This window comes from Anolis sagrei, chromosome 1, assembly GCF_037176765.1.
Source record: "Anolis sagrei isolate rAnoSag1 chromosome 1, rAnoSag1.mat, whole genome shotgun sequence".
Lineage (NCBI taxonomy): Eukaryota > Metazoa > Chordata > Lepidosauria > Squamata > Dactyloidae > Anolis > Anolis sagrei.
In genome coordinates, this window is record NC_090021.1 from 92,814,657 (window position 1) to 92,832,370 (window position 17,714).

The 17,714-nt window shown below is 38.6% G+C and overlaps 1 protein-coding gene and 1 long non-coding RNA gene across 3 annotated transcripts in view; one reads left to right on the forward strand and one right to left on the reverse strand.

Annotated features, from left to right (window-relative positions):
• TRAF3IP2 (TRAF3 interacting protein 2) overlaps window positions 1-17,714 on the forward strand; it is a 35,272-nt gene that overhangs the window by 12,514 nt on the left and 5,044 nt on the right. For both annotated transcript variants that reach the window (XM_067467066.1, XM_060753181.2), the window contains exons 2-8: window positions 2,337-2,377; window positions 5,244-5,984; window positions 9,530-9,722; window positions 11,539-11,735; window positions 13,432-13,520; window positions 14,273-14,341; window positions 17,139-17,255. In XM_067467066.1, the coding sequence (XP_067323167.1) occupies window positions 2,362-2,377; window positions 5,244-5,984; window positions 9,530-9,722; window positions 11,539-11,735; window positions 13,432-13,520; window positions 14,273-14,341; window positions 17,139-17,255 (1,422 nt within the window). In that variant the 5' untranslated portion in view covers window positions 2,337-2,361. The remainder of the gene's footprint in view (window positions 1-2,336; window positions 2,378-5,243; window positions 5,985-9,529; window positions 9,723-11,538; window positions 11,736-13,431; window positions 13,521-14,272; window positions 14,342-17,138; window positions 17,256-17,714) is intronic.
• The window catches only part of LOC132760876 (uncharacterized), a 30,827-nt gene continuing 20,529 nt past the window's right edge, over window positions 7,417-17,714 (reverse strand). Inside the window, exons 2-3 of the long non-coding RNA XR_009629897.2 lie at window positions 10,011-10,188; window positions 7,417-7,925 (exon numbers count right to left, since the gene is read on the reverse strand). This is a non-coding gene — a long non-coding RNA (uncharacterized lncRNA). The remainder of the gene's footprint in view (window positions 7,926-10,010; window positions 10,189-17,714) is intronic.

Genomic DNA, 17,714 nt, shown 5'->3' on the forward strand with positions numbered 1-17,714 from the left:
ACCAGAGAGAGGCACAGGTCAGAATGGAGAAACAAACAATTGCTTGAAAAGAACTTCATCTTGTAGGTTTTCACCTCCTTGTCTAATGGCAGCTTTTGGGAATGGGAGCCATGATTTAGGCTAGGTTTGGTCTTTTTAGGGTTTTTTTTTAATTATCTCTTAGGTTTTGATGTGCTAAACTTTAAAGGAGAATGCAAGATTAAATATATTAAATATATAGGCAGGGGTCCCCAAACCAAGGCCTTCCAAGGTCATTTACCGAGCTCCGACCCTAAACTGTAGACTTAGGGTTGCCCTAAGTCTGAAACAACTTGAAAGCACACAACAATCCTAATTAACTTGACTATCTCATCAACCAAAAGCAGACCCCCACTTCCCATTGTAATACTGGTAAGTTTATGTTGGTTAAAATTGTTCTTCATTCTAAATATTGTATTGTTTCTTCATGGGTTTTTTGAACTACAAATAAGACATGTGCAGTGTCTTTCAAACACTTCCCAGCTTAATGTGGTGAAGTCCTTGGATAGAACACAAATGAGTGAAGGAACTGTTATTTCTGAGTAGTAATGGTTGTATGTCTGTTTTCGCAATCAGATGAAAGACTACAAAGCTTTCAAATGATAAAATATCCTGTGGCTGGGACAGGAAGAAGACAGATCGAAATCTGATGACAGATATCTGGTCATATGCAGTAGATCACTTAAAAAAAAAACAGTAGCAAAATGCAAACTAAGCACTGTTTGGGTGCCACTATTCAATGACCTCTATTCCCAAGTAATTCTGATGTCAGTTCAGTGGCTGAAAGGGGGGACAGAGATGGATTTCACTGCATCAGGATTATAAACTCAGTTCTAGTGCTAAAACAAATTCTTTGGAAGCTCTAATGTTCTTCCAGTTATCATCTCAGTTTTCCTTGCGAAAGCATGCCACGCCTTGTTGGGGTTCAGCCTGAGTTTGAACTTGAACCTGATTCTCTGTTTGTTCCTCCTGATGCTAATGAAAGTATATTTACTGATGCTAATGGAAATGTACCTTTTGATGCCAATGCTCCTGAAATTAGTGAGGAAGAAACTGCTGTAGGTTTGGAAAATGCCAATGTTCCTGAAATTAGTGAGGAAGGAACTTCTGTAGATTTGGAAAATGAAAGTACCAGTGTTCATGAGAATGTTTCAGAGGGAGACCTTGAACTTTCCCTCCCTTCTGCACCTGTTAACTGTAATGACAACAGAAGGGGCCAAATTTGGGAAGACAGAAGTAAATCACTCAGTTTACGTCGATCCTCCGGAATTCAAGAATTAAAAACATTGGCTTCAAAAAAGAAGGGCGGTTCACGGAACCAATTCCTGACTTTTAATTGCCTTACGCCGGGCTGACTGTCTCAGTTCAGGCATCGTTTCAGAATTGATGAAGACCTTGGCAGTTCTCCCGGTTCCCTGGCCATAGTTTGGGAAGATTTCTAGGATATCAAGTACGGTTAGTGGATTGCTAACAGGATCCAGCATTTCCCAGTGAGGCTTTTGGTTTTGCTTTGTCCATTTAAATTCATGTTTGCTGATTTTGCTGTGACTTTTGACTTGCATTTTTCCTTTATTTTGTAACCATTTTTCTTCAATAAAAAAGGATTGTTTTTCACAGCCAAGTGTGGTGGATAGTTATCTTAGGGCCTCGTTCCCTGCTCTGGATTGCAACATGCCTGATCAAACACCAAACATCCTATTCTGTATGAGTGAAAGATAATGCCCTCCGACCCCGTAATTGTATGCTCCTCATGTAACTTATCTGTCAGGTCAGGCCATCCAAATATATCCTCTACATTTGATTTAAAAAAAAAAAAACATTGGGATGCCTTCCTACCCCTCCCCAAAAAGATTTCCATGTGTGCTATTTAGCTTTTAAAAAAAAATCAACTACATGTATCCAGATGCAGTTAAAACAAACATGCATTAACAGGTATAAACCAGTTTTATTTATACAGGTAGTCCCCGTGTTACAAACATCTGACTTACAAACTACTCACGGTTAAGAACGGGGTGAGACAACAGGAAGTGAGAGAAATTTATCCCTAGGAAGGGAAAGCAAGAAATGCTAATAATACTTAGCAAAGACTTTACTTAAATTTTCATAACTCAAATTGCCAGTTCAAATTTTTAAAGACAATTATTTTGGACTAATTATTTTATTGTATATTTTGTCTTTGAGATATGATTGTAATTAAAAGGTTGGTTGTTTAATAGCTGACTTTTTCCCAGCACGAATCAAAGGTATTAAACTTGTGGAAGTAACATTTACAGAGATATTGAGTGGTTATTCTTTTGTCTTTGTTTTTATTTCCTCAGTTGACATTTTCTTTGGAATCTCAACATGACCTCCTTCACAGGTGAGTGTATTTGTACCACTATTGGGCAAGGTTGTTCATTCTTTAAGAGGTATGCATTCTAATGTGCTATGTTTTTAACTCTGTTGTTGGGCTTGGCTCCATGTAAGCCAGGGAGATGGAGGCGTGGTAGAAAAATAAAATTATTATTATTCAATTATTGCTGATAATATGCATTGTGATATATTCAAACGGGCCAAATTCTCAAACTTTTGTGAGTTTTATAAGCATTTAAAATGCCCAGTTCTTTCCACCACCCCTAAAATGACCCATTCCTGCTGTAACGTCTTAGGAGAGAGGAGGGACGATTTATTATTTATTACTCTTAATGGTGCCACCAATGTGTGATGTGAGGTATTATTGGGAGATATGGCACACTGGACACAGAATTAATGGAGGTGAGGCAGTCTTCAATACAAAAGTTAACAAGTTTATTGAGCACAAAGCGTGTGGTTGCAAGTGGTAACTTTTCTTATGGACTTCAGAATAATGCTTGGTTAGTTGAATGTTACACTTTTTCAGGTTATACAGTATCTTCCTGAGGTGAAGCACTTATTACAAAACAAAGTTCCAATACAGGGATGTCTCCCTTATCTGATCCTCCCTTGATCAGATACTTAATAAGCTTATTCTTTAGCCTTTCTTTAGACTAACGGAATACTGGTTATGTTTCCCTTATCAGCCTCTCTGGCTAAGAAACTTCCAGTAGCTTAATCTGGCTTTCCAAAGCCTCAAAACTTGGCTTCACAATTCACTCTTTTACAGCTATAACCTCCTAATCTTTCCTCTACCAATTCCTCACCCTCCAATCTTAACTCCTGACTGCTCACTCCTCTAACCCTAAACCCTAACTCTGACTGAACTTAAACTGTCGTTTTTCAAACTCTCCCCTCTAAGCTCCTCCCACTTCTCTACAGCATCGTCTCCATGGTAACGCACTCCTCTCAGCTAGGCCGCTCCAGCATTAGTGCAGCCAATCTAAACACAAATACAGTTAAAATCATACAATTTATAATCAACTTCTTTACACCTGCAAATTAAATATGACTTCAGTGACTAGTTGCAGAGCATAAGCTTGGGAACAAAAAAAATGGTTTTGAGGGGTGTTCTCAAAGTGGGCCTCTATCCACCCTAGTTCTACCTGCAAACATATATTTAAAAGAACAATGTAATTAATATTCTTCCTGCAAAAGTGAACTCTCTCCAAGGTCCTGCTCCAATTTGGTGGCTCATAAATCTTCACCAAGAGTGGTTCCATGCCTACTTCCTTTCCCTAGGCATGCCACCAACCTCCCTGTCCATGCATCTATCTATGGCCACTTGGTGGCCAGGGGGAGTAGAAGGGTGGCCAGGTAGTGTCCAGCTGTATTCTTCCAGATAGACAGAAAAATGATACACTGATCTCCCAAGGTTCCTCCAAGGACCCTTAAGAGATCAAGAAGATGTCGGCTTCTTTGGCTTCAGGAGCACAGCTGGATGCTACCTGATTTTTCCCTGATCATTAAATAGCTTTTTTGGACCATAGTGCCCAGCCATTACAGGAGTAGATGGGACAGGCAACAGATTATTATGGATGGAAATATAGGTTATCTGCCTCTGAGGGACCAAAGACACATGCAAGTATAACTTAATAGTTATCACCAACAGACTTCTGGCTATCAGATACCATTATATGTAGCAACAGTGAGCAATTTGCAGCCTTTGGACCACATGCAGGCCCTCAAAGTTGGTTTTGTAGACCTTTATGCCTCTAGAGTTCCCAGACAGTCATTTCTCTACTGACAAAGAAGGAAGAGATATATTGTTATTCCTTGAAGCATCCAGAAAGAGCAATTTAAGTTTCAACGAACTTGTAAGAGCCTTTGTACTCTTTAATATAAAAAATCATTTCTCCCTAAAACCAGAAGTGCACTTCTATCCACATCCAGGCTTGAGAGTTTCTTTGGGTTGCGAGTGTTTTTGGTTTTGTTTTGTTTTTGCAATTTGGGCAGTGTGTATGTGAGAGAAAGAGAGACACCCATAGAGGACTATAGGGAAAATGGCCTCTGATCTACTGTGGTTGACTATCCAGAGATTGATAAACAACCACGCACACACACACAAACACATTTCCTTCTGATGATGCTAATGTTGATGATATTTGTATCCTACACACTATCATAAGGTATTTGGGTGATGTACAATAGAATCAGTTTAAGCAATGTACATTTAAAAAAAAACAAGAATATGAACAATCTGAAAACATGTGACATCTTTGAATAATTTAAACATTGAGTAGTTTAAAATGTTAAAATAATTTAAGCCCTGTGTATATATGAACTAGGATGGAATAACTGGGCCTCAAATGCTTTAATAAAAAGACAAGTTTAACTTGATGCTGCTATGAAACCTATGAAAACCAGGGGAAGACCTGTTTTGGCCTACAACTCCCAGAAATCCCAGTCAGTTTACCAGCTGTAGGCCAAAACATCTGGGGACCCACAATACTATAATAAAACTTTATTTGTATTCCACCCTATCTCCCCGAGGGGACTCAGGGCGGATTCCAACATAACAATGGCAAACATTCAATGCCTATATAAAATATATGATACTAACATAAATCCCAGAGAACCCCCACATATAAAAGTAACATTAAATTAAGACCTAACATCAATAAATTAAACTACACGTAATCAGACAAAATTCTATAACAACATAAATCTAAACATCCACAGGTTGAGAACCACTGTTCTAAGGGAAGATCAATCAGACTTCCAAAGACCAGGCATTCCATGATAAGGTGATCACAGCAGATAAATTGTTATATTATAAGAACTGTAAAATGATCTCTTACTATATTTCCCCCCCCCCCCCCCCATATTTTTAGGCTCGGTGATGGGTCGAAGTATACCAGTTGAAGTTGATGAAACTGGAGATTTGTCTTCATTTCCAGAACATTCAGCAGAGGAGAGTTTGGACCCTTCAGATGAAAATAGTGAGAACTTGGTAGCTGTGGCATCATACGCATCTTCTCATGGAGTGGCTGGGCAGCCATGTTTTTGCAAGCATCCTAGTTGTCCAGATAGTAATAATATTATACTGGAAGCACATGATTACAATTTCCAGCAAAAATTCCAGGATTCTGGAAAGGAGTTATTTCCTTGCCCATCTGGTGAATCAGTGGTCTCATCAAAACTTAATCTTTTATCAAACCAACTGCTAAGGCTTCGACTTTCAGCTGTTTCTCCTGATACTGGGCAAAATTCTGACAGTTTGCACAGAAATTCATCCAATTTGTCCCATAGTTCACTTGGTGAAAGCCATGAGAGTGCAGAATCAAACCAGGCTAAGAGTAACAGGACATCATTAGACCTACAGACAGAAGATGTAGGATATGATTCTCAACCTCTGGACGTTATGGGTATCCGACAACTAGAACCTCCATTGCCGCTTACATCTGTCTATAACATTCAGGATCTTCCAAGGCCTTTGATGTCTGGAGAGTATCTACAGGTGGACCCTAGGCTATGTCATGTGCTCCCACAACTGCCTCGACCTCAGATTTCTCCACAAGTTCAGTGGCATCCGAGATACTGCATTCCTGATTATGCACACTATCAGAATCCGTGTAAGTTACTTAGACATTGGGCTATACGTTTGCCCTTCCTTATTGACTAAGGGGTGCCTTTCTGTAAAATGATACTGCAACTGTAACTCTTGTCATCCTTTGGCCAGTTCAAAGCCCAAGGTCGTCAAAGCTCCAAAAATATTCCTTTCATAATTAAATTTGATGGCCATGGGATCTTCATTTTAAAAAAACCAAACAAACAAGGAAGTGACATAAGGTTGTTTCTTTGGTGATTTCATGATATAAAAATGTTTCTTTTGGATCAAAACAGCCGAGAGGGGCCAAAAACATAGCAAAAATGTCCCAATATCTACAAGAGCAGGAGTGGGCAAAGTGTGGCCTGCAAGCCCCAGGTTGTCCATAAGATCCAAAAATTCAGTTTCCCATGTCTCTGGAGAATCTTGGTTTTTGGTTTTTTGCCTTTCCTTGGCAAAAACAGTTATTAGTTTGCAGTGGCAACCAACATACTTTCATAGTTTCTGTCCTCCCCTTCTTACCTCCTTGCAGCTGTTCCTTCTTACCTTCCTTGCTGCTCATCTTCCATCAATCCCCAAGGGTCTCTCCAAATGCCTTTTGATCTCTTCTTAATTGAATCCATACTGTAAATCAGTGGTTTTCAACCTGTGGGTTCCCAGGTGTTTTGGCCTACAACTCCCAGAAATCCCAGCCAGTGTACCAGCTGTTAGGATTTCTGGGAGTTAAAGGCCAAAATATCTGGGGACCCACAGGTTGAGAACCACTGCTGTAAATACTCTTTGTTCAACCCACTTCAACAGAAATCATGTTGGTTACCTCCAAATGCTTCAGCCCCTCTCTCAAAAACATAATAGTCAGATTTTTTAAAAAGTGTGACCTTTGAGTAGTACATTTCCTGCCACAGTTGCCCACCCCTATCTTCGAGAGTATTCAGGTGCCAAGCCTCCACGCCTCACCTTGCCTGGCTTCTCATGCCTTGTGTATCCATTTCAGGTTGGAAACTTCCATACTTTTGCTATGCAACAAACAGTGGGGGTGTTGTTGTGTGTTTGTTTATATACCAAAACTCTTGCATATTTTCTCTTAGCCTTCATAAGGGTTGCTAAATAGCTCATGGTGATAAAACTATAATCCTGAAATTATAAAAGTAGAAAATTGTGAAATAAATAAATCTGTTTTAAAAAAAACCCCAAAAATTGCTAACAGTTTGAGTGCCTCCCTAAAATCCATCAAGAAGCCAATTGCACTACAGCTCTAATGGTGCCACTAAAAATGCCCTATCTCATGTTACTGCCTACAGCATATTTCTTGGCATCTGACAAGGCAACCAAATATTAGTATATATGAAGCATAGCTTTATGTGAGAGGAAACAGTCCTCCAAGTATCCTGATCCAAATCCAGTTAGCAGTTACATAGGTAATATTCAGCTCATTGAATTAGATTGCCCATGTGTGTTCTAAATTTTCCCCAAGGGATATCACATTCTTACTGCTTCTTTTGTTCCACCTCTACTTTTTCACTTTCTGTTTCCTTTGATTCCTTGAGGTCTGTCTTCTCTGGCTAGAAACAACCCCACTATGTATGTTCTCTATTTCACAAAGCTACAGATATGCTAAATGACGCTTTATGAGCACCAGAACTTGAAGAAACGTTTTTTTTATTTTAATGACAACTCCAAAAATTCCCCAGCCAATATTGACATTGATCTAAATTCTGGAAAGCTAGCAGAAGATTTATTTGATACAATTGTAATGGGAAAACTGTGAATTCAGTTCAGGAGTGTGTGCAAAAAAGATATATACTGTACTTAGGAGTAGAATGGAAAACATGTCTATGAATTCCTGGACCAGGGAAGAGGTAGTCTTGGGTATGTGGACAGAATGGTTTTTCTCTGGGAATACTGTAAGTGTGAGCCAATATCATTCCAGATTTGAATCCTCCACAAACCCATTTCTTAGTTTTGTCTAGGAAAAAGCAAAAACAAAAGGTACTTGACACATTATATCTAAATCCGTGTACCCTGGTTCCTTGCTAATCTCCACTCCTCCTAATACATAACAGCATCCCCTCAAACAAAGCTTTCTTTAAAGCAGGAATCATTATGTAATTTTAACAATATTTCAAAAGGCTTACCCCCACCCTCGAAAATACCCAGACCCGCTGACTTACTCAGACCTGGGGATAGTATTTTGCTCGCTAACGTCCCACTTTTTATAAGGCATAAAATTGACTCCTGACAGCTTTTCGTATTTCCAGTGATTACTGGGCAATCATCACTCACAATAGGGTTTTATGCTTAAGTGTGTTTTAATGTATACCTTCCAGACAGAAACAATCTAGTTGTTCTCAGGCAGTCATCTAGCCATGGGCAGCAGCTTGCCAGTGTTTATAATAGGCTCACAGTTGCATTTCAAAGACATTATCTGAATAATCCTTCTCTAAAGATGAATGCTGAATCTTGGCTTCCTGGTAGCAAAAGCACAAATATGGGATTACCAAATAGGGGAGAAAACATCAATTACATCTTCTAAAAGTAAATGCAAAGTGTAGGAGTAGTGCCATTCTAAGCTCTTGTTTTTCTTACAAGAGTCCTGCAACATTTTAGGGCAGTAGTTCTCAACCTGTGAGTCCCCAGATGTTTTGGCCTTCAACTCCCAGAAATCCTAACAGCTGGTAAACTGCCTGAGATTTCTGGGAGTTGTAGGCCAAAACATCTGTGGACCCACAGATTGGGAACCACTGTTTTAGGGCATAATTCTGCCAAAGATGAGTGCACTGGGACTTATTCTTGTCTGTGTATTACCAGCAGAATTAAACACACCCTTTAAGGCAGGAGTGCAAACTGTGTGACTCTCTAGGTGTTGTTGAAAATGAGCTCATTAATCCATCTATATTTACTTTCCTTAATTTGACTGGGATACATCCTAAAATTTGAAAAGATAGAAACTGTAGGACACAATCTAGGTTAAAGTTTGGTCATCTTGTGGCCCCCCAGTAACTCCTACCATTACCAATGACTGTTGTCTAGGACAGTTGAACTTGTAGTTTAACAACATTTGGAAAACAACAAGATTCCCATCCCTAAGCTCAAAATGAAACATTTTGTAAAGTAAATTGAGCCCTTAAGCATGCTTAAATCTCTACCATTTAAATTAGTTGACTATATCTGGATTGTATTCATAGTCTCCTTTTTAAAAAAAAAACCCAAAAAACCGAAATGTGTTATAAAGCTATTATTCTTATGATGTCGTCTACCCTTGCCCTCATACTATCTGTCCATCTTCAAAATGTGGAAGAGGATGCGGTCCCCTTTCTTAAGTTTATGTAAAATTTGACTGTTACCTTGACCAACATTTGTATATGAAATGGGAAACGTGTTGTTTCTTTCTCTACTTGAGGAGGCTGTGGGAATGATGAAAGAAAGTGAGGCATTCTCCAATCCAAAGTTCCATGTTTAAGGCAGCTAATCCCATGTATAAAGTTTAATTGTCTTTGATAATAGCCATCACATAGCCTGCTGAAAAGTCATACAAAGTGTGACTTCACTTTTCATTTTTTTTATTCCTAGATGGGCAACCACCTCAACAACATTTTGCAAACTCACGTAAACGACAGCAACGACCAGTAGCGGGCCCCTGCGTAAGAGCAGTCCAACCTGCTCGTCAGATAATCCCAAATTTCTCCAGTCCTTATTCCCTCAAGTGCAATGAAGAAAAACTTGCACAAAGAGAGATTCCTTCTGCGGAACATCTAAGAATCCAGTAGGTTTCTGCTAGGCTTGAAATTTGTTCCAAATATGGAGATCCAGGTGTGAAGATGGAAATAAATCACTTTGTTGTTTTAAAGACTGTGAAGGCCTGCCTTGGTTTTTCACCTCTCCATTTCTGGGCTCCAGCATTTCACAGATGAAGGTAGAACATATGTAGCCACGGACCACAAGAGTTATTAATAACAAAGAATACACAGTTAGCAGAGAGTAAAGCAGTTTGTTTTTGCCTGAGCCTACTGTTAGGAATATTTTATGCTCAATCTGTGAGTTATGGAAATACCTGATTAGAACAGCAAACAGGCAAGGACAGCAGAGGTTTCTTTCCACAGGCTTTTATCTTGCAGTTTTGGCAATACGTACATGCAAAGCCCTGTGCAAAAACAGAAGTTCTCTCACTCTATCCTCCTCTCATCAATCTTCACAGCAATTCTCCCACGTAGATCTCTCTTCTTCATTGTCTATAACAATCAGCAACACCAGCATAAACACCTATCCTCAGTCATTATGATAGCTGTCCCACTTTTATCCTAGATCTGACCAATCACATATTGTATTGCATCAAACATGGTGCCCCAACATTGTACCATGGTCGCATCAGACATCAGGCATTGCACTCTAGTTCAGTAGTTTTCGAACTTGTGGGTCCCCAGATGTTTTAGCCTTCAACTCCCAGAAATCCCAACAGCTGGCAAACTGGCTGGGATTTCTGGGAGTTCTAGGCCAAAAAACATGGGGACCCACAGGTTGGGAACCACTGCTCTAGTTTAATCATCCTCTGCAACTTGCCTTATCATTCTGACTCTGCAGTTAGTACCTGAATATGATGGTATACTTTTGTCATCCTCCTTTCCTCTGCTCTCCCCGGCTGTGTTAACTGAGTTCAAACTACTTTTGCACTCAATTTGTAAAAATTAAAACAAGAGATAAAGGTGGGGATTGGAAAAATTAAAGTAAACTAGGGGTAATTACAGTAAGATAGGGATGAAGGAGGGAAATTGGAAGAGGAGAGAGAACCTGAGGCATTTTATAAACAGTTGGAAAAGGGTGATGACAAATGATTAATCGGGACTGTCCCTATCAAGTCAGGTCAGTTTAAGAATATATTATTAATTAGTATTAATTCTGCTGTTTGCTACACTTTTAGTGTAGGTTTCTTGAAATTTACCATTTGGCTTGGAGGAACTGGTTTAATTGTTTCAGTTGCAGAATAGTAGACTTTTTTTCAATCATAAGATCTGTGTTTATGGCAGAGCTCGAAAAGTTAGGTTTCAAAATTAATTATGTAACATTAAATGTCAGAAATTGGAAAGTTAATCCATTAGCATGAGCATTAATAATGCAAATTATTTAAATCATTACATTGTCACTAGTTAACTAGTTGATAGAAATATTAAGTGTTGGGCAAAGCTTTGATATTTGTAGAAAAGGGCATGGAGTCTATTCCAGTTGAATTTGGGGGAGTACATTTTGTTAATGGCTCTGCAACTTCTCCTTTCATACTTTTTTCTCGGGAAGAAACTACTCTCACCTTTATGCCCCTTTGCTTTAAAAATTACATCCTGGCTATGTACATGTTTAGAGCAAGGCTGGGTTTAAACAAATGTGTGCACACATCGAGTTTATAGTCTCCTCTGTTTTTGGTCAAGTATCAAAGCAACCTTCTGGCTTGTTTTCTACTCTCACTTTCAAGAACAAAAAGGAAAATATAATAGTTAAAAACAATACATGCCCAGTAACCATGAAATGTATATGGCTTTGGAGTCATCAGTTTTCAATATTTTACTGACCAGCACTCATCTCCTTCCTAGTGGCGAGTGTCAGGATCACCTACTTAATGGAAGACCAGCATTTCAGCCTTATGGTGCCCATGAGGATCTCTATAGGTGCCCTCCTGATTCTGCAGCTCAGCATAATATCCCACCATGCCCAGTTGCCATTCCAAAACCTCTGAGAAATTTTGAAGTCAAGGGAACACTGAAGACAAGTAATCTGCCAGAAGAACTACGTAAGTTTGTTTGAAAACTGTGGAAATTAAGTAAATATTCCCTAGATAGCCTGTTGACATCATCTGCAGAGCTTGGAAGATTATTTTTAATTTATTTATTTATTTGCTGTATTTTTATACCGCCTTTCTCAGGCGACTCAAGGCGGTTTACAGGGCAAAATTCAATGCCTACAATACCATAAATACAATTAAAAGCATAACAAATAATAAAAACTATAACAAAATGAATAAAATATAAATCCATAATTACCAGAAATGTCTCCTATGCAAATGCACCTGTGACCATCTAGGTTGCTTATGTGTCAAGTCTTGAAAATGGGTTAGAGCCTTTTTGACTTTAGCATCAAAATTATGAGAAATGTGCTTCTGAATATCTATTGTACAGAAAGGTGAAATATAAATGTGATGAATTTAATAAAATATTTGCAGTGTTAAATACCAGGGAGTAAGTACCACTGAACTCGCTGGGGCTCACTGTCAAGAAAACAAGCAAAAGATTCACAAAGAACAGGTGGTAAAGCAGGCAGCTTCCCAAAAAAGCCTTTAAACGGCAGCTTTACAAAAATGGCTTTTGGTCCAATATAAAATATGTTATTGTATGTCTACAAGTTGTTTTTGACTTATGGCAACCCTCAAGTGAATCCATCATTGGATATTTCTTGGCAAGATTGGTTAGGGGCAGGGAGGGGAGGTCGACTTTGCCTTCCTCAGAAGCTGGGAGAACGTAGCTTGAGTTTCCATGGCTGACTGGGAATCTGAATACTGGCCTGCAGAGTCCTAGTCCAGTGCTCAAACCACTTTATCCTGAACCTGCTGAAGCTGTTAGCCAAGATTTCATTTGAAGCTGCTCATTTTCCCCTCTAGAGTATTAGGTGATTGAAATGACATGAACATCAAAGCAGTGATGTAAAGACTGCAAGAGGAAGATGTTTTGTGCAAATTCCAATGTGAACTATTTGATTCTTTCCACCCAGATTTATATGTAGAATGGAATGTCATTATTTGTCAGGTTTTCCACTTCTCCAGATTTTACAATGCTAAATGTAAAAGTTGAGCCAATATATATATATTTTGATCAAATATGTTCAGAAAAGTTAATTTAATTTGAATTTAAATTTAAAGTCATTTCCAGTGTTTATTTAAATAGTACTGTGAAAATGAGGTACACTATACTTATCAATGAACACATGTGAAACCAACACAGACAACAAATAACTGACTTATCCAGTGTCATATAGCTGTTTTGGGTCCCGTTAGGGAGAAAAGTGGGATATAAATAAATAAATTATTATTATTATTATTATTATTATTATTATTATTATTATTTTAATTTAGAAATAAATAATTTGGTTTTTATGATGCAGTCTGGTTCATAGAATAACTTACCAATGTTTTTTTCCCTTCAGAGCACAATCTCTCTGATATAACCTCCCTTTCTCCAACAATAGTATCCAGGAGTAATTAATTGATCAGAAGTTTCCTTGTTTTCTCATGACTTTTGTCTGCAGCATAAAGTATTAAATTACTTCATAATCTGGAGATGTCTAGTAGAAGGTCTTTGATAATTTTGAAGCCACCAAATTAGTTCAGTTTATTTGTATAGCAGACAAAACCAGATAGAGCTACATGTCTCTTCTGCATGAAATATAGGTCTGCCTATATTTGATTACTCACATTCATCTAACATCTCTCCTAGGTAAAGTCTTTATAACCTATTCTATGGACACAGCTGTGGAGGTCATGAAATGTGTGAACTTTTTGTTTGTAAATGGATTTCACACTGCTGTAAGTACTCCATCCTCAAAGAGTGAGAGTGAATAGCAGCAAAGAAAACCAAGTGGGAATGTAGGATACTGGGCATTTGTTTGCTCAAGTTTTATTCCTTATTCTGAAACATTTGCCCAATTTTGAATATTGTATTCAGTGTTGCATATTTATTTATTTTATTCATTTATATTCTGCCTTTTCCTTGATAACTGAACTCAAGTTAGCTAACAATGTATTAAAACAATACAAGTTCAAAACAGTACAAAAGTCAATATAACTATAAATAAAAGGTTTTAAAACCCAATTAAATGTTTTAACTGAAAACATTAAATATTAAAAATATTAAAATGTAGTAAAATAAACTCTATACAAAAAGTTGAAACATTCAAAACCAGCACTGTGTGGTATCAACAGCTCAACAGATGTCAGGTGGTGCAATACCGGCTAAACAGTATAATTTCTCCAGTGGTGTAGGGTGTAGACATCCTTTGATAATGCGGCATGTCTCATTAAGAGTCACATCCACTATTTTAACGTGGTGAGATGTATTCCACTCTGGGCATGCATATTGAGCATGATGAACTTGCAGCATGATGAACGTTGTTAGTGTATTACTCATGTGTGTCTGTGTCCATACCAAAACCTCTGAACTTAAAAAAATTAAAAACTGTTGAACTGATGTAGGTTGCTGGTGCAATCAGTCAATCTATCTATATTAGTCTGTAATCAGAATGTTAAAAAATCATGTTGCAATCTTCATTTTCCTATAGATTGATATATTTGAGGACACTGTTCGAGGTATTGACATAATCCAGTGGATGGAACGTTTCCTGAGAGATGTAAGTAAAAAAAAAAAAACAAAAGTGAATCTTGCACAAGCATTTTCACACACAAAAAAATGCTTCAGATTGTCTTGTAGGCAAGAATACTTCAAGAATACTTGAATACTTAAGAAATACGTAGGATTGTCTTATAGGAAACCATGAACTAAAACAGAAACTTTTCCCAACACCCCTTGTGAATTGATTATGTTGTTCCTATCTTTACCTCCTTCATTTTGACTAATTTAAAATGAAGTAGGAAAGTTTTCTTATATTGGTAAAATACACGTATTGATTGATCACGCTCTGTTAATATGAGTAGAAGAGAACTACACATAATGGCTGGCATCCTGTTGGCTGATGTGGTGGTTGTCAACCCTTTCCTGCTTCTGCACCAACAGGAGCTCTTCCTACTGTAATCACTGCACCATTACCTCCCAAAATGTTGTGACTGGTAAGAAGAGGGGGATCAGAGAAGTATCTGGCTATGTCCCTGTGGCCAGACATGAAATAGTTATATCCTCTGATACCAGTGGCTACTAAGACGTAGTCAGGTATTTGTCCTATCCCCTAATATAGTGGTTCCCAATTTTTTTTGACCAGGGACCACTCTCCAGCATCAGTACCAAAAGGGTTACGACTCAGTTTTTGGTCAAATATATGAGAGGAAGCCACAAGGAGGAGGGAGCAAGCTTGTTTTCTGCTTCCTTGGAGACTAGGACACGGAACAATGGCTTCAAACTACAAGAGAGGAGATTTCATCTGAACACGAGAAAGAACTTCCTGACTGTAAGAGCTGTTCAGCAGTGGAACTCTCTGCCCCGGAGTGTGGTGGAGGCTCCTTCTTTGGAAGCTTTTAAACAGAGGCTGGATGGCCATCTGTCAGGGGTGATTTGAATGCAATGTTCCTGCTTCTTGGCAGGGGGTTGGACTGGATGGCCCATGAGGTCTCTTCCAACTCTTTGATTCCATGATTCTATAACTTTAGGTTCGGTTTGGTTATTTGGGGTGCTGACACAGAAAATTGCAGTGGATAGACCACATCAGCTCTATTTTCAGATACAGAACATATGCCATCTAGTAGTCACCATCTGCTTGCCCACGGAAAAACATATTTAATAAGTCTTGGCACTATAAATGGGTTTCACGAGACCACTCACTCTTGTTGCAACGGTGTAGTAATGATGAGGCCACAGATCCTATTTTAGTTCTTGCGGACCACTGGTGGAATAGAATGCAATAAGATTCTTGACTAAAATAAATATAATACAGCACAGATCGCCTCATCATTTCTACTGTCGGCCTCCCTGTTCTACAGCTGGACAACACAGCTTGATGGTGCCAGTATGAAACCCCATAACAGGGACACATCCAAGTGTCGTCCAAGTGCAGTTGGACAGCTGGGAAAAAGAAGCAACTATCCTCTTCCTAGATCACCAGCATAATGCACAAGCATAAGAGCTACCTAAATCCAGCCACACCATATCCAGACATTTCCCCACCACTTTGACCACTAATCGGCAATGAAGATGTGCCCTGTGTCAAGCTGCCATATAAGGTGGTGTTCCTGGCCTTTGTTTTTGGAAGGAAGATTTTTTTTAATCTCCTCCTATCAACTGCCTCTTGTGACTCTCCTGAACCCCTCCAACTCTCTGGGAGGCTTTTGTTTTTAGGATACAAATGGTTACAAGGCGAGGGAGTGGAGGACTACCTTCACTTCTGCAAAATTCCTGATGTTAAGCAATCTAAGCATCCAAGCCAAGAGCCTTTCAGTTAGTGCATAAAAACAAACAATGGCCATATCTTGCCACTGATAGGTGTATGCTGCGCACAATCTGTATAAATAGTTCACCTGGAATGTTCTCCTCAGTGAACACCTTAGGCTTAAAAACTACAGCATTTGGGTAATGAAGATCAGTAAAAAATAAAAACCACCAAGCAAAACAAGCTGTGTGTATTCCATATTGTAACAATAAAGAATTTAGAACTGTGGGCTGAATCCTTTGCTTGAACAAATGTAGTTGTTTAAAACTGCAGTAAGGAATGCGTGTTGATGAACTGTATTGCCAACATCCCTCATTGGCAGAAAGGCTGGCAGAGTCTACTGAGAATTTGAGTTTAACATGATCGAGAAGTGGATTCATCAGTTGTGGTTTATAACAAATCAGTGTTTCTCCAGATTCCTACATTTGAATTAATTTTAAAATGTGCATGTAAAAGGAGTCAGCTCTTAATATCACCTGCGGTTTCTTGCTAGCAAAAGTAAATTTTCAAACTGCACAATTTTACAAGTTTTGCTTTCAGAAAAAGTGTATATTTTTTAAGTTCACAGAGGCTTGGTTTACTATAGCATAGCATAGAAAACAAACTCCTTTAAAATAAAAGCATATATAATCCAAACAATAATTATTACTTTTTAGTAGAACAGCAATAGTTTTAGTTAATAGTTTCTGCACCGGTGGTGCTTTTACCCCCTCCCCCCATTTTTGAAATTGCATTGTTTTATGAAATTTGTTGAATAATCTGGTCAGCAGCAATGAAATATATTTTATCTCCCTTTGTGTTTTAAGTGTCTTAAAATGTGCTACTGGACGCGTTTCAGCAAATCTAATGTGAAGAACCCCAGTGCTGAGATTAGTATTGCATCACTGGCAAAATGAACTGGATTGTCTTACACTTTCAGGGAACATCAGATCACGTAAAATACAGAGTGGCAGGCCTCCAAGCTGCTTTGTCCAACAAGGCTGCATTTTACAGTTTCATAAAAGCTTCTCTCTCTCTCACCCCCCCCCCCCCCCCATTTTCTCCCTGACAGAAGACAGTAATGATAATCATAGCAATCAGTCCAAAATACAAACAGGATGTAGAGGGGGCTGAATCCCAGCTGGACAAGGATGAACATGGCTTACATACTAAATACATCCACAGGATGGTAAGTGAGGACACGTGCTTCCCATTTCAAAAAGAGGCCAGCAGCTTCTGCTTTCCTAAATAACTGCCCTTTGTGTGACTTCTCAGTCTGCAGTACTGCAGTTAAACACTTGCTTTGTTAATGTTCAGACTCTGCTCCCTATTAGTACTGAATGTATTTGCAATGGTTCAGAAGCTCAGCTTGCGATTGGTGTGCTTGAGCTTTCTTTATGGTTTTTACAGCCTGTTTAAATATTTTTGCACCCCCTTTCAAGCCTTGTAATGTGAGCTTATCTCATGCCTGTATTTCCTCATACTGATTCACTCCAACAACACACTCAACAGTAAATCTGACTGACAGACCTGGAAAAATAAGCACGCAGGGCAGAAAATTCATTTATGTGTATTTTCATAAATCTCCAAGCTGGAATATTCTCTTTTTTGAGAGTATTTGATCTTGTCTCCCTGTGGTTTCTCCATT